Genomic DNA, 16,161 nt, shown 5'->3' with positions numbered 1-16,161 from the left:
TATCTTACTTTTTAGTTCTATAACTTTCCATGCATTTTTTTTTTTTGCAAGACCTTTTTTCCACTTTCTGATTTCTGGAACAAGATTCTTCTGTCCTCTTGGATGCATGAATGATGTTTACTTTTCTTCTTCGGTATATATTTTTCCACTATTATCTCCAATATTTTATATAATATCTCGTATTTACCCTTATGTCATCACTTACGAAAATGTTATCCCAATCTTTGTTTAATTCTTCATTAATTTCTGACCATTTTATATTTTTACTGTAGAAGTTGTATTTTCCATATCCTTCCCACTTTTTCATTTCTTGCTTATCTCTATTTTCACTTGCTTTGGAATGAACTGTTAATTCTATGACATTATGGTCTGAAATACTCGCATTATAAACTATTATTTCTTTAACATAATTCATCTCGTTCACAAATACTAGGTCTAAAGTATTTTCCTTTCTTGTTGGCAGGTGATTTATTTGTTGAATGTTGTATTCTAGTAGCATATCTAATAGCTTTTCAAATTGCCTCTATCTTCTGCACTACTATACTCTCTTTTTTATATGTATAAGTACACCACAATCTCCTATTCGTTCTTTCCATTCTACGAAAGGAAAGTTGAAGTCACCAGATAGGAGAATAGTCCAGTCCTTGTGATTTCTACATATATCATCCAATTTTTCAATTCATTAAGTCAAACTCTTTAGTATTAGGAGGTCTTATATATTACTATGTTCATCAATTTTTCAGATTCAAATTCTACCGCTATTAGTTCACATTCTGAGTTACTATATTTTCTCATATATTTTTCCTTGTTTTTTGTCTTTCCCATATATTGCGGTTCCCCCTTGATTCCTATTTTTTCTATCTGATCTATAAGTTTGGAACCCTTTTATTTGATCATCATTCCCAGTCTCTTGGGAATACCAGGTTTCACTTATATTCATTATATCTATTTTCTTTTCATTTTGGGTTAGTTCTTCTAAGTACCTCTATTTTTCTTTTTGAGTACTCGTAACTAAACCCTGCGCATTCATCACTATGATGGTTTTTGCGTGTTTTCTCCTTCATTTAATACTGATAGTATAGGATTTTTTCCCATGTCTTTCCTGTTCTGGTATGTTGTTCTTTTTTTCATTTCTCATAAATTCTGACATTAAAAATCCAACTTTTCCATATAGTTTGTCTTTCCTTCATCATAATTATTCATTTTGTCTCTGAATCTGCAATTTTTTTCATCCGTTTCTGCAAATCCTCTTGCATAATAAAGGGATTTTTGAACGAGAAAAATCTATTTCTGGGTGATTGGCTCGTGTCCGCCTATGAAAGTATCCTTAATATCAATTCTTTCTAGGTAAATTAGTCTAAAATTACAGAGAAACAAAATTTAAGAAATGTTCAAGTAAAACTGACCTCGCTCACTCTTAAAATAAGTGTCGGTATGATAAAGGAGGCGAGGTGGAGACACTACCACAGCCAAACACCAATTAGAACTTCCTGTCAGAATCCCCCCAAGATAGAGCTGATACCAACGGGCGATGCACCCTCTACTACTACTACTAGAGGACGCCACGGACATCAGCGCCCCTAGCGGACATCCTTAAAGAAAACAGTAATACATCTTGTCTCAAGGGGGGAAAACAAACTATAAAAAAGGGGGGTTTCATAGGGCGAACGATGCCAATCACCCGAGAATAGAGTTTTTATCCTTCGTCAGAATCCTTTTCTGGCTAGCTCGTGTCGGCCTATGAAAGAGTACAGAGAAACAGACAAGATGGGAAAAAGGAACCATGAAAAACAATTAAAAATGATGGATATAATAAAGTAAATCAATTACAGCATACAATTTAAGCACGTAAACTAACTTATTTTAACAGTAATCATGAAAATGTTAGTAAACTTAAAGTACTATAAATGGATTAAAGTAAATTACAAAGATGCATGTAAAATAAGGAAAAATTGGGTTTCCTAGCAACATACAAACTTCCAAACTATATACCACCATGTTGTCCTACCCTAGCTATAAAATTAAGGTAGGTACACTGAAATCCAAAAAAAAAAAAAAACAAATCATCAATACATTATTTCAAAATATATACAAACCATTGGTGACTGAAGTTCATCATTAACATAAAATGTGAATATATACAAACTATTGTGTCCTACCCTAGCAAAAATAAGGTAGGTACACTGAAGTACTTATCAGTACAAATGTGGATCTCCCTAGCAAAAAAATAAGGGACAAACCACTATATGAACAACTGCTAAGGCTATGATGTTGAGTAGCCTGACGATAGGGTGAGGCATGTTTGGTTTTATGTAGGTAGGAAGGAGACTGGATCTATACTAAAACTACTAAACACGCATCAGGGAAAACTATGTTTCCCGCTGCTACTGCTGAAAACTTAAAGATTCAAGGAGTTAAATAATGCAGTTTTAAAGACTGTCGGGGATTCCATCCAGTAATCTTTCCCTAAGATCCTCAAAATCATATGTTGGAATAATAATTAGGTGGCTAACTCCCTGGATATCATGTGCTTTGGGAATGACTCAGGTTGCTTGTTTAATAAAGTAAAGATTTGCTGCCTAACATCCTTTAACTTGATAAGTACACCTTTTTCTCTCATGAATAGAGCACTGAGGATCTAGAAGAAGTACGAGATAGAAAAGGCCTAAGAGTTGATCTCGGCAGAGATAAGATCCTGGTGATGGGATCACCCTCCAAGGCCCCCTTGCAAGAGGATCTTCATTTTTGCTAAAAAGCTACGATCCGGAGCAAGTAGAACTTCTCCTGATGGGAGTAATTCACATGACCGCATCCCTGGATAGCGCCGACAGTTCTAAATTCTAGCGCCGAGGCTAGGCTTATAAGAATAATGTCTTCCTCGAAAGCATTATGAATGTACAGATGATTGTCATATCTGAAGCTAGTTTGAGGACGTCATTAAGAACCATGAAACTGTAGTAGCCCTCTGGGAAGGTCTAGTCTGCACAGGCTTTCGGTATAGATGTGCAATAAGATTCATTCATCTAGCTGAAAACCTACTTGAAAGATTTTCTCAAAGCCGATTTATGAGTGTATCGTGCTAGCAGCCTAAAAAACCTTTTCAATAAGGATCTGAAAAAGGATATGAGCCAAATTACTTCCAGGGTTGTAGTGTTCGATTCTCCAAGAAGATGCTAATTTTTCAACAGCTGAGTCATATGTGTCTAAAGGTTGACTCTCTCTTATCTGATTCTAGGAGAGAATATTCTGGGGATCAATGTCACATCTTATTAGCCGCAAACTTTCATGAAGTCCATAAATTAGGGTCTGGAGAGGTTCCTGAGGACGCGAACACAGTCCCTCATTTGTACTGATTGTGACAGTTTTGGGATTGTGGATCCGTTGATGTCGGAGACCCCATTCACGAGAAGAAGGTACCAGTTTTGCTCTTGGGCCATTCCGGTGTCATCAGAGCTACATCCCTTTGAAAGACCTTAGTTTGTCTAGTACTTTCAAGAGAAGATTCACTGGAGGAAACTCATAACTTCTCCTCCACTGTTCCAATCCACGACAGGGCGTCCGTGGCCATAAGCCAGAGGGTCCCAGGTTGGGGGCCACATAGCAAGGGAGCTGTGGGTTCGCTTGTGAGGCGAAGATCTACTTGGATACCTGGGCTCTCTGCTTACCCACTGGAATGACCGACGTCAGAGACCACTCCTGTTCCAGAGGAACTGACCGTACAGAGCTCTGCCTATCACATTTCTTAGTCCTGCCAGGTGATGGCAGACAGATGCCAATTTGGTTGTTGCTTTGCCAATGCGAATATGGCTATCATGGCATGTTTCACATGTTTGGATTTTGGACCCTCCTCTGTTGATGCAATGAACTACCACTGCACTGCAACTAGCCTTAGATGACTCTTCGGGTGAAGCCAGTCTCTTCAAGTAATAACATACTGCCATTTGCTTTCCACACGTTTATGGAGCTGGCTAAATTTGAATGACCAAGTCCCCTGAACCTGTTTGACTGAGAGTATCCCCCCCACCCGACAGGGATGCGTCCGTGTGAATGTGCACTGAGGGGATATTGAAGTGGTACTTTCTTGCTAGTTCTTTTACTTTTGACCAAGGCCGTATTGGTTGCGAGGTCTGTGGAATTACTGACAACTTGTTCTCGATATTTGGAGTTTGCTTTGACCGCCAAATTCCGATTTTATCTTCATCCTGGCTTTCCGAAGGATATCTGTTACCGAAGCAAACTGAGAGACCCTAGGTTCTCTCCTGTTTTTTCTTGTTGACGTTTGTTTGCTTTGAGGAATGCCTACAGATTTTGCCTATTTCTTCCGTTTGGCCACTGGAATTTGATAGATTGTGGGAGACAAATCCCATTGGATTCCTAGCCACTGAAACCGAAATTCCGGAGTAAGTCTGGATTTCGTTTTGGTTTATTCTGGAACCCCAGATGTTCCAGAAGTGAACTACCTTGTTGGGTAGCTTGCGAGACATCCTCGACTGTTGGTTGCCCAGATCAACCAATCGTCGAGGTAGGCCGCCTACCATTATTCCTGATCTCTCAATTTTTGTACAAACCACTTCCGCTATCTTTGTGATACCCTGGGCTACATTCAGACCGAAGCATCACTTTGAATGAACAATGTCTGGTTCCCTAACCTGAACCCTAGGAATGGGCTGAGTGTCTGCTATAGGATATGATAGTATCGTCTGTAAGATCGATGGAGCATGTGACGGCTCCACGCGCAGTAGGTCCTTACTTGCGAGGGTAAGCATCTTGCACTTGTCGCAGCGATGAAAGATTTTTAGCTTTGACAAGTCGAAGATTACCCCTTCTTTTTTGTTGAGCCTTTTCTTTGGCACGCTGAATATAGCGCACCTTAAATTTTAGATGTTGACTCTCGCAATGCTACTTTCCTGAAGGAGTTCTTCGCGTATCTATCAATCTCCTTTGACGGTAACTTGATGAAATGATTTTATTGGAGGGGGATCTTTGATCCAACTCAGCCTAATCCTTTTGGACACTATGCTCTGTGGCCCAATTGCTGAACCCTCCACTGTGGCGGAAGAGGAACAGCCTCCCTCCTACCTGGGGAGCCTCATTGCTGATGGGCGGGTTGGCCACCACGCCCTCCTCTGACTGTCCTACTCCTCCAGTGCCCCTTCCTGCGCACGCTGACGAAGTAACCTCTCGCCCTATCCTCTCGGTTGAGAGTAGCCTTGACCTCATAGGCAGGGTTGAAGGCCGCGAGATAGCGTAGAAGTGGATGGTTGAGATTTTTGGGGCACCAGGAGGAAAGGTTGTTCTGTTTAGAGGTGGAAGGTTGTCCTGTTGGTAACTGTGACTGCCTGCACAAATTTGCTGCTGTTGTTGGAGTCTTTTATAAGTGCTGGAACCTCTTACCAGCCTTCTTTGGTTTCTTGGCCATCAGTGGGAACGGATTCCGTTTTTCCTCTTTGAGGCAAATACCCCCCCTAGCTCTAAGGCCTTGGTTGAGTCTAAGCAGCTTCGTGGGTGACTCGTTCACTGCGGACTCTGGGAAGAGATCCGCTCCCCACATGCTTGCAGCCAAGAGTCTATTAGGCTCATGCCTGATTGTGCAACTCTTGTAGGACATGCTTCCGGCGTTCCTCTAGCCTGGAAGAAGTCAAGGCGTCGTCCAACCCTCTGAAACTGAAGATTTCGCCAGAATCTTGAACGCGGTTCCGAAGCCGTAGGAAAGGGCCAGCCATTTCAGTGATGATGAGAATTCAGGGACCTGCAACCTAGTCCGCGCATCGACATCTGCCTGGATTAGGAATCCTGGCAGCCTAGGTAACTTCTCACACTCACCGAACTGGTCCATGGCGCAGTCCGGCTTGAGTTACCCAGCGTGAATGTATCTGGCAGGTTTTCCCACAATTCCCCGAAGGCGGGGAAGAAGAGGAGAATTAGACTCCGCCTCCCTCAACTGTGGAATGGCTCGTCCTTGAGGACTGCCTGAAGAGACTTCGCCACCAATTTCGTGCGAACGGAAGAGAGACGTCCTCTTCCGTCGCGAAGATAGTGAAGACTCTTGAAGGCCTGGAGTCTAGTGTTAGTACACTCCATCCTCAAGGCAGTGAACCCATTCCCCGCTGGGCGGGATCTCTCGGTAAAGAACGACTCCTAGAGATTTTGTCTTCTCTCGTGGGAGCAGTTGGCGTCAGCCTAGCATACCCGATGAAAGGCTGCGACAGACCCCGAGGGTAAACTCGAAGTCCTCAATCCTTCGAGTTCCACACTCCGGATAGAAATCATTCGTCCTTGAATGGAGCGTATGCGCTACTCTCCATGGGTTCTCCATAGAGAAAGCCTGGCAAGGGTCATAAGGTGGGAGTTGAAGAATCCCCTGGGGGTGTGCTAGATGGCAGGGAACTGGGGGAGGAGCCCTGCGCTTAGCCCAAGCTACTCGGTCCCTACATTCTCGCTCATTCTATTAGAGAGATCCTGGACTTGACTGTCCGTTTGAGACAGACTGTTTGACAGTTGGGCAACATCTGCTCGAACCGCGTTCCCAGTGCGGAAATTTGGGAGCCTACCAGCACGCCCCACCTGTTCCATCCCCCCTTGCTGAGACGTAGAGGGATCGCAGGTGCTGGTTGCCTTGCACCCCTTCCGGCATAGCCGGAGTGGAAGCAGCGGAGGCGGGGAAGGCAGTGACTCGGGGGAGTGCGAGCCTTCTCCTTCGAAGCTTGCTTCTGAGCTCTTCGAATGGGAAGAAGCCCGGCTTTGCTTCACCGCATCGGCGTAAGAAGGTCGACGACTCTTAGCCGAAGAAGACGAAGACGACTTCCTAGAATCGACTAGACAAGGTCTTCGGTTCTCTCTTTCCCTTCTCCTTAGGAGTTACAGAGAGAGCGGGAGAGCGACTAGGGATCTCAGATCCCGAAAGCCTTGGAAAGAAGCGAATGAGAGGGGACAGGAGAAGAATCCAGAGCGCCCAAGGAAAGACCTTGGGCGCCCGACATCCCTACCTCAACCACAAATCCTCCCACCTACGCCATGGGCTCTAAGTTTAAGGTCCAGGGCAGCACGTCCGGGACCGACTCCTGTGAGGCTACGCCCCAAACGATTGCTGAGTTCTTCTGAATGGAGGCTATCAGTGGTGCAGCGTACGAGGGGTCGACGTAACCCTTCGACTTGCCCGCGGGGAATATCTGGATGGCCAGCTTCCTATCCAAAATTGTAGGGCTTGCCTTGGCGCGTTTTTCCCAAAGCCGCCCACCCACGCCTTTCAGGGTGGCGAGGGCGACTTCCTCAACGCCGCTACCCTGAAAGAAAGGTGAGATTAGCTGCATTGTGGAGGGGGTTAACAAACTGACGACTAGAATTTGTTAGTAAAATCAAGTAAGTCTATAATGGACTTACCCCATCTCCTACACTGACGACAGGTCCGTAGCATAATAGCGCAGGCCTCAGGTGCCAGACGATCACTCGTTGAACGACGTGGCCTAAGAGGGGCTTGGGACCTGCATCGTCATGTCCAGGGGTCATACAGCGTCCGCTTTACGCTGGGAACCCTTGCAGTTGGTAGCCTGTAAGTGAAAAGTACTGAGTACCAAGTAAACCACTTACGTCTAAATATGCTCCGCTGGTGCCGGAGCGATAAGTTAGATAAAACCAGAGCCCGCCAAAATACGTGTGGGTAACCAGGTTGGAGATAGACTATGGCTCCCGCCGATGGCGGAGCACCAGAAATCAACCAGCGAGGAGTGTTGGTAAGGAAACCACGCGAAAAGGCGGGTATGGGTTGATAAAATAAAAAAAAAAAACCAAAAAAATAAAATACCACCAATTCCATTGTAAAATACCTTAGAATTAGTGTATTATCCTTAAAATAACAGACATAAAACAACTTCTCTCACCCGTCTACTAGAAGAGTGCGTAGGTAAGGGTAAGCTCCCTTCCGGTAAACGGCGGAGAGATATAAGGATAAATAGTAGGCAAGCAACCGAACCACTGAGTGCCCCCCCGCCCCTAGCAGCCAGAAACCTATACCAAAAAGTGCCCCGCTGCGACGGAAGGCTCCTTTCGTATCGTAAGGGAGTGGCTGAGGCAACTGGGAGGGGAGGAGGAAGGCTCGGCGAAACACGGCGGGAGCAGAAAGGGGGGAGGATGGCCTACTCATCCACCCCGCCTCACGCAACTACCCGCATGGAGACCCGGTACCTCATAGTGGTCGCCTATACCCACCCCGCTGGGAGACCCCTGGTCACCTCCGAAAGTGTGAGAGAGGCGATGGATGTGTTCATACAACAGGGTCCCCCAGCTCCTCCCTATATCGGAGAGGGAGGGAAGGGGCAGGGTAAGGTGCAATGGAACACATTGAACCGGGCAGTGGCCTTGCCGCGAGCAACACAACCGTGTAGGGCCACGTGAACCAAGCTGTACCAATACATGAACAAGCACCAGGCTAGCCTAACACCCTAAATAAATAAATAAATATACATCGAAAGGTGGAAGAGCCCTTTTAGTAAGAGAAGAAGCCCAGGAGGAGGCAGACTGTTCGAAAAACAGGATCTACTCGGAGCAGCGATATGCCGATGTAGAGTCAAGAGCGGGATGCTGGCCGGAAATAATGGATAATAGCCCCTAAATACCAGCTAGGAGAATGGTAGGAGGGCTGACTAAGCTAAAAACTCGATGGAAAACAATGAATGTGATAACGTAAGCCCATAAGTATAAGAAGTCCCCCAGTATGGAGGCCCGGGAATTCTTACGAGGCGGCTGGCCGCCACGAGACAACCGGGGAACCGATATGACCTAGTAAGAGGAAATAACTGTTACCCGTAAGATAACTATGTAAATGTTACTTATGAGTTACTTAACTTACCGTGGCAGTAGCAGAGCGTTCCATCGTAGATATTACGAGAAAATCCAAAAGAGCACAGCAACAATAAATGGCGACTTGTCGCAGCGCTAAAATTTAAGGATGTCCGCTAGGGGCGCTGCTGTCCGTGGCGTCCTCTAGTATTAGATAGTAAGGCTGCATCGCCCGTGGTATCACTCTCCTCTTGGGGGATTCTGACAGGAAGTTCTAATTGGTGTTTGGCTCGTGGTAGTGTTCACACTCGCCCTTTATCATCACCGACACTTCTTTTTAAGTAGTGAGCGAGTCAGTTTTACTGACTTTGCTTAATTTTGTTGGGTTCTCTGGTAATTTTAGCTAATTTTTAACCTAGAAAGAATGATATTAGGATACTTTCATAGGCCGGACACGCTGAGCCCAGAAAATACCGTTATTATCTCTTGATAGAATTTCGGAGCTGATGCTTTGAATTCTTTGCTGACCCTCTGCATATCTCATTGGTGGTTTGCTTTTCTCTTTTAACCTGATATTCTTTATTTCTCTCTTTTATGGTTTCTTTCTTATTTGGATTTTATTACTTTTTTGGTTTATTTATTTTGATTATGATTCATCTACAGGGTGCATATATTTGCATTTTTTGTCGAACTTACATCCTTTTCCTTCTTTTAGGTTTTTACATAATTTTTTTGGATGCAGATCTCTCAATCATCCCCTATCCATCTAAGTATGGCACTTTACCATATAGTTCATAGTTTTGACATATCTTAGTGTTTTGTAGTAAAACTTTCTCCAATCTGCAATTCCCTTTTTCCAAGGTTTGCAGATTTTGTCTTTCTTGTCTATTTTTTTCCTCTTTCCCGTCGGTGTAATAGATTCTGGTATAGCCTCTTCGGGATTTGCTTTTTCTGTTGTCATATCGTAATTTATTTCTTCGTAGGTATGCTGCTTTATTGCCTCATATGTAGTATCAATGCTATCTCTGCTCCATACTTTTATCTTGTTTTCTTTGTTTTCCTTATTTTTTTCTGTCACTTTCATTTTTGTTTACTTCTCTTCGTTTTCCTCTTCTTCTTTTTCTTCTCTTCTTCCTCTTCCTCTTCTTCTTCATCCTCAACTAGTTGGTACATTCAATCTGATTTATAACATTGTCTATCCATGATAGACATGTTTGAATAAACAAAACAAGAAAATTCTGTATCTTTTCTCAATCTTGTATTACCTCAGCCACTGGGATGGGTCGGAAATGTTTCATGCCACAATTTTCTGATTAGGTTTTTGTGGATTGACTATGCTATACCAAACCTTACACAGTTTTTTGCATGCTTTTGGCATTCTTTTTCCTATGCATCATTGTTTATATTCACAAGATTCACCTTATTCATTTTCTTTGTCGGAATATGTTGGTTTATTGTCTACTTTTCTTATGAATTCTCTTGACCACTTGGATTTTTATTGGAACTTCTTCATTATTTTCAAGATTTTTTCATTAGATTTGTTCCAGTTTGAAGGATTATATCCTTCTAATAGATCTACGAATGCTTTTTATCTTTTTGGTTAGGACTGTTGCGATTTTCATAGATGAGAAATGCCAAAGTTTCCCTTCCTGCTACCTTCTCGTATTGCGATCTGCTAGGACACGCCAAATTACGCCACCTTTCCCGCCGTTGAACTTACTGCCATCTGTTTTCTGATTTATAGTAGACACTTGATAAACTAACTTAGAAGACTGCTTTATCCTACATTTTCACACTAATCTTATCACCGATAGTTCACGAACAATTCTAGATATTTCTCAATTCTAGTCGTATGTTAAACTTGTGATTCTGTTGCTTATTGTGCTTCACGCAGGTACGTCGCACAGCAAGATGGCTACTACGAGAGAGAGAGAGAGAGAGAGAGAGAGAGAGAGAGAGAGAGAGAGAAAGACTTCTTATGACATCCAAAGATTGCAATGAACCTCTATAGGCAACACTTCTTCCCCTCCCATAGTACGTATATCTTTTCCAGAGAGAGAGAGAGAGAGAGAGAGAGAGAGAGAGAGAGAGAGAGAGAGAGAGAGAGAGAGAATGAAATGATCAGAGGTTGGCAACAATTTGGACCTGGTCACTTTCTGTCAAGTAATGTGACATTTCTGACTGGCAGCCCAAACTCCCCCTGATTCACAACTTAGGCAAAAGACTGAGAAAATTCTGTTCTTCAATTCTTTCAAATAACTTACTATAGAAGTGCATAAATATTGTAATAACAGTATATTATTAATGTTATTATTATTACGGGTAATCCCCAATTTTTGGTGGACTCAGTTAATGGTGATCAAGTTTTATGGGGCTTGTCTAGTGCTATAAAATTGGCGATTTTGGTGCCATAACATGCAGTTCCGGCTATCGGTGCCATAAGGTGCCAATAATAGAGTTATGGCGCCATGCCTAAAGGAAGTGTCATTAACTGGATATCAGCACCATAAATCACCAAGTTTTGGTCAATGGTGGTTTTCGCTTATCAGCGCGCTGCCACTTTACTACTACTATTTGAAAATTAGTACTTATTATGTATTAGATAAACCATTTATTTATCATAACAAAACAAGAGAGAAGAGAGAAGAAGAGAGGAGAGAGAGAGAGATAGAGAAGAGAGAGAGAGAGGAGAGAGAGAGAACGAGAGAGAATTGGCCTTACTTAAAAAATAGAATTTTCATTATAAAATGAAATTTTATTGCATACTTACCGAACAATTATACAGCTGTAGGGAACCTACAGCTGTATAATTGTTTGGTAAGACACTGCAATAAAATGAAATATTATTACATACAAATTTTGTATTACAGTTATATCATTATTATTATTTGAATATATTAATAAACATAATACATACATGTACCATAAAAATTCTCTCATCTCAGTAAAAAAAATGAGAGAGAGAGAGAGAGATGAGAGAGAAGAGAGGAGAAGAGAGAGAGAGAGAGAGAGAGAGAGAGAGAGAGAGAAGATAAGTGTATTTTTCAGTATGTCCTTTGACTGCCAAAATGGCAGCACTTACTAGAGACCCAGTAAGATGGCAAAACTCCCCCACCCTTGCTATCAGGTTCCTTGATATTTGTGACAAGCTCACCCTTCCCCCTCTTTCCAAGTCTCTGGCAAAATGACTAAGAATAATATGGAATACCTTTAAAATTTTACATAATTTATCAATTTAAAACAAAAATCTTACTAATTCACGGTAGTATTTTCTTTAATGAATTGATATGATTGCAGCTTATGTTAACATTAGTACATATTTGAAAATAAGTAAATCATTTATTTATCATACAAGAAACATACATCTCATTAGGAGAGAGAGAGAGAGAGAGAGAGAAAGAGAGTGATATTTTTATTATTTAATATTATTTAATCTTATTAAACTTAATACAGTATTAACCAACATTAATATCTGAAAATTAGTAAATCATTTTTGTTATAAAAATGTATGTAGTCATGAAAATAGCATCCAAATACAGTAATTAAAGAAAATTCCACAAATGACCAAGTCCTCCCGCGAATAATTCCTAGATAGGTTTCACAGAATAATATGCAAATATGTGAGTTCATGAGTCTCGAGCACTCAAATATGGGGGGGGTTGACTGTACTGAAATATATATATATATATATCTCTCTCTCTCTTTTACTGAGATGGAAATTTTTTTTATGATATATTACATGTATTATACACTTGTCGGGATAATGGTATCATGGGTTCGTTTCCTGAAACTGGACATTATCATTTCTTTCATATTTCTTTGAAGTTGGATCTTCAGGCTTTGTAGTGACAAGCATATCCAAACAAGAGCAAAACAATTGATAAGTGAAGAGCAGTCCCTGGTTATCAAGGGACTCGGTTAATGGCGATCCAGTTATGTGAAAATAAGTGATTTATGGCACCATAACGTGGTGAGTTCCAGTCAGTAATAGTTATGGCGCCATAACCGGTTATTGGCGCCATAATTCGCCAAGTTTCAGTTAATGGCGGTTTTCGCTCATCAGCACCCCGCTGAGAATGGAACCCCTGCTGATAACCGGGACTGCCTGTATATAGTATGTACAGGCACGTATATAATAAATGTATATAATACCTACAGAAGCACCAAAACTGAGGTAACTCACTTTGGCTACATGCAAAATACCACACATTACTTATAACAAACAAACTGCACAGACAAGCAAACCTACAAGACATACATACCTTGTTCCTATAATGATCAAGCCCCAAAGAAGCAAGTCTAAAACTGTTACATCAGGAATTAAGCTCAGTCCTTTTCCTTTCCTCTTATTTTTATTTTCTTCTGACAGGCTAAATAATTTTGTTAGTTTGGCCAATCAATCATCTTTGGCATTGAAAAAAAAAAAAGAAGTGGAACTAGTATCCCTCAAAGTTAGCACCCTCAAATTTAGCAATATGTAGTAAAATACGTAGCAGATGAGCTGGGAGACTAATGCTAATGAGAGAAGCCTCACTCAATTACTTTTATAGTCTGAAATTGAATTCAGAGCTCTGTTCTGCTTACTGGTAACTATGAAATTAATCATTTGTGTGAATACACAAAATTACTACATATACCTGAATATCGTTTACAGTTGTCTTGATATGACGATCAAATCCTAAAAGCATGGCTTCATCATACTTTTTCATCACACCTTGTTTCAATGTACCAACAACTACTGAACCCCGACCAGGCACTGTGAAGAAATTGTCGATTGGAAGCATGAAGGGTGCAGTTGAATTTCTTGTTGGAGTTGTGACATATTTATCAAGGGCTCTGATTAGTTCAAGAATACTTTCTTCTCCGTATGGTCCCTTGTCACCCCGAAGTGCAAGCAAAGCAGATCCATTTATAACGGGAGCCTTCAGTCCATCAAATCCATATTCTTCAAGTAGCTCTCGAACTTCTATCTCCACTAATTCAAGTACATCTTCATCTACAAGATCAGCTTTGTTGACATACACAATAACATCTTTCACACCAACTTGTTTTGCCAAAAGAAGATGCTCCCGTGTTTGGGGCATCTGTCCATCATTGGCAGCAACTACAAGGATAGCTCCATCCATCTGAGAGGCCCCAGAAATCATATTCTTGACATAATCAGCATGGCCTGGGCAATCAGTATGTGAATAGTGCCTGAAATGGAATACCATAGTAATTGTCAATGACGATTTCCAAGAATTAAGAATATGAAAATAAAACATCTTTCTTGTATTCTTTAAATAAAAATATATTATTTTGATAGTGTAATATCACTGTTCGTCCTTAAAGAAGTTGCTCTTAAAGTCCCTCAAACAATTCTCTTATAGTTGGTCTTGGCAAGCACAGTGCTTGTTGGCACAATAGTATAATAGAACATAAAGGATTCAAGATAAAAGGGGTGTTTTGGTGTTCAGCGACTACCAAGGTTTTCCCGTCATCCTTATCACAAAGATGTGGCAACAACACATACGTCTGCCATTCTTCCAATTACAGGCAGTCCCCAGTTATCAATGGGGATTCTGTTTAGACTGCTTGATGATAAGCAAAAATTGCTGATAACTGAAAATCGGCGATTTTTGGCGCTTATTGGCGTCAATAACCAATTGATGGCACCTCTGCTAGGCATGTATTGGTGCCAATACTACATTATTGGCGCTGATAACTGGAAATCGGTGCATTTCAGTGCCGAAAATTGCCAGTACTAGGCAAGCACCATAAAACCACATCGCCAATAACCAGGGACTGCCTGTATTACTTAAGTTTATGCTAAGTTTGGAAGCCCCAGGTTTTTGCTCAAGAAAATTTTTTCCCAGAGATCTTTTTTTCTGTCACCTTGGAAGAATTCTTCAAAGAAGCAAGCGCCTAGGTTCAAGACCCTTTGCTGTAATTGTTGCTTTAACTGTCAATCTAGCCACAACATAATTATTGGCATCTAATCTAAGTAGCTGGTAAGATGACAGAAAGAGGAAATATGGAAGGAAATCGAAGGATGGCGGAGAGGGAGAAATTGTTTAGTCCGCAAAGGGAACAACTGCCTGAGGTGGTATATACCTCAACAGAGCAATTTAAAAGATTGAAGACGGAGATAGGGGAAATGGTGGAAAGAAAGATAAATAAAGCTTTGGAACAATTTAATAAGCAAATGGAACTGTTGTTTGGGATGGGAGAAGCCTCAAGTGATCATTCAACAAGAATAAAGATAGAGATAGGAGAATTAGTGGCCAGACACATAGCAAAAGTTATAAAAGTATTGGGAGATGGAGATAAAGGAATGAAGGAGGATAAGAGTAAAGGAGCTGTTAAAAAGGTACCCAGAAGAGACTTGGGAGCTGTTGGAGGTTGTTTGACAAGGGAAGAGAAGGATAGTTGGGTAGATGATGATAATTATGGATTAAGTACTGAGGAAAAGGAAGATAAGACAGATAAGAAAAATCAGTTGAGAGAGTTTTTGGAGGGAAGATTGGAAGAGCACTGTAAGAGCATGTGTGAACTTCCTTATAACACTTTAAAGGATATGATAATAATCAGACAAGTCCATAGGATGAAAGGTAGTATTGTCTTTAAGGAGGATAATCGCTATGAAGAAGCAAAGACAAAACCTGGAGAGAAGGTAAGTCTTGTATTCTGAATGAGGCATACCCAAAATAGAAGTTAATGAAAAGAGTTTTTTAGTAAGAATCTGAAATCGTAATGTAGAAATTTATGTGAAATGAAAGTGAAAGATGGGCTGGTAAAAGCATAAATTGGTGTGAAGTCTTAGAAATATTAGAAAATTTACAGTATGACAAAGAGGAAGAAAAAGATATGTACAGGATTAAACATAGGATGTGATAAGTAATGTACAGATGTGATACAGGAAGATACTAAGGCTGTAAGGGAATTATTGGCGGAATACTGGAAGTGTGAACGATCCAAAGACAGAAGTGGTCAAAATAGTAAGGGCAGAATTAATTGGAACAGGGGTGGAAGTGGAAGCAGGAAAGATATTGAAATGTAAATGTGGGAAGACAGTATTTTAATGAAAATAAGCCTAGTGGAAATGTAAATAAACTCCAAACAAAGATGAATGTTAACCCTTAAACACCGACTGGACGTATTTTACGTCGACATTTTTTGTCTCTCGGGCGCCGACTGGACGTATTTTACTCGACATACAAAAGTTTTTGTGGAAAAAATTCGCGGAAAAATACTATAGGCCCCTACCAGCCTAAACTTTTGAATCACGCTCCTTGGGGATGCTGGGTATTTCACGGATCAAGGCCTTGTTTTGTTTTTGAAGCGTGACCCAAGTGCGCATGTGGATATCCGCTTCTTCTTCGCTCCCAGCCAGCATCAGTACCATCA

General features: G+C 41.3%; 1 protein-coding gene across 1 annotated transcript in view; it reads right to left on the bottom strand.

The window, feature by feature from the left end:
• LOC135215571 (elongation factor Tu-like) overlaps positions 1-16,161 on the bottom strand; it is a gene marked incomplete in the record, with an annotated part of 110,209 nt that overhangs the window by 36,393 nt on the left and 57,655 nt on the right. Inside the window, 1 exon segment of the mRNA XM_064250429.1 lies at positions 13,413-13,971. Coding sequence (XP_064106499.1) covers positions 13,413-13,971 — 559 coding nt within the window.

This window comes from Macrobrachium nipponense, chromosome 5 (assembly GCF_015104395.2).
Source record: "Macrobrachium nipponense isolate FS-2020 chromosome 5, ASM1510439v2, whole genome shotgun sequence".
NCBI lineage: Eukaryota > Metazoa > Arthropoda > Malacostraca > Decapoda > Palaemonidae > Macrobrachium > Macrobrachium nipponense.
The sequence above is the reverse complement of the archived record's forward strand: the minus strand, read 5'-3'. Positions and strand labels throughout refer to the sequence as shown.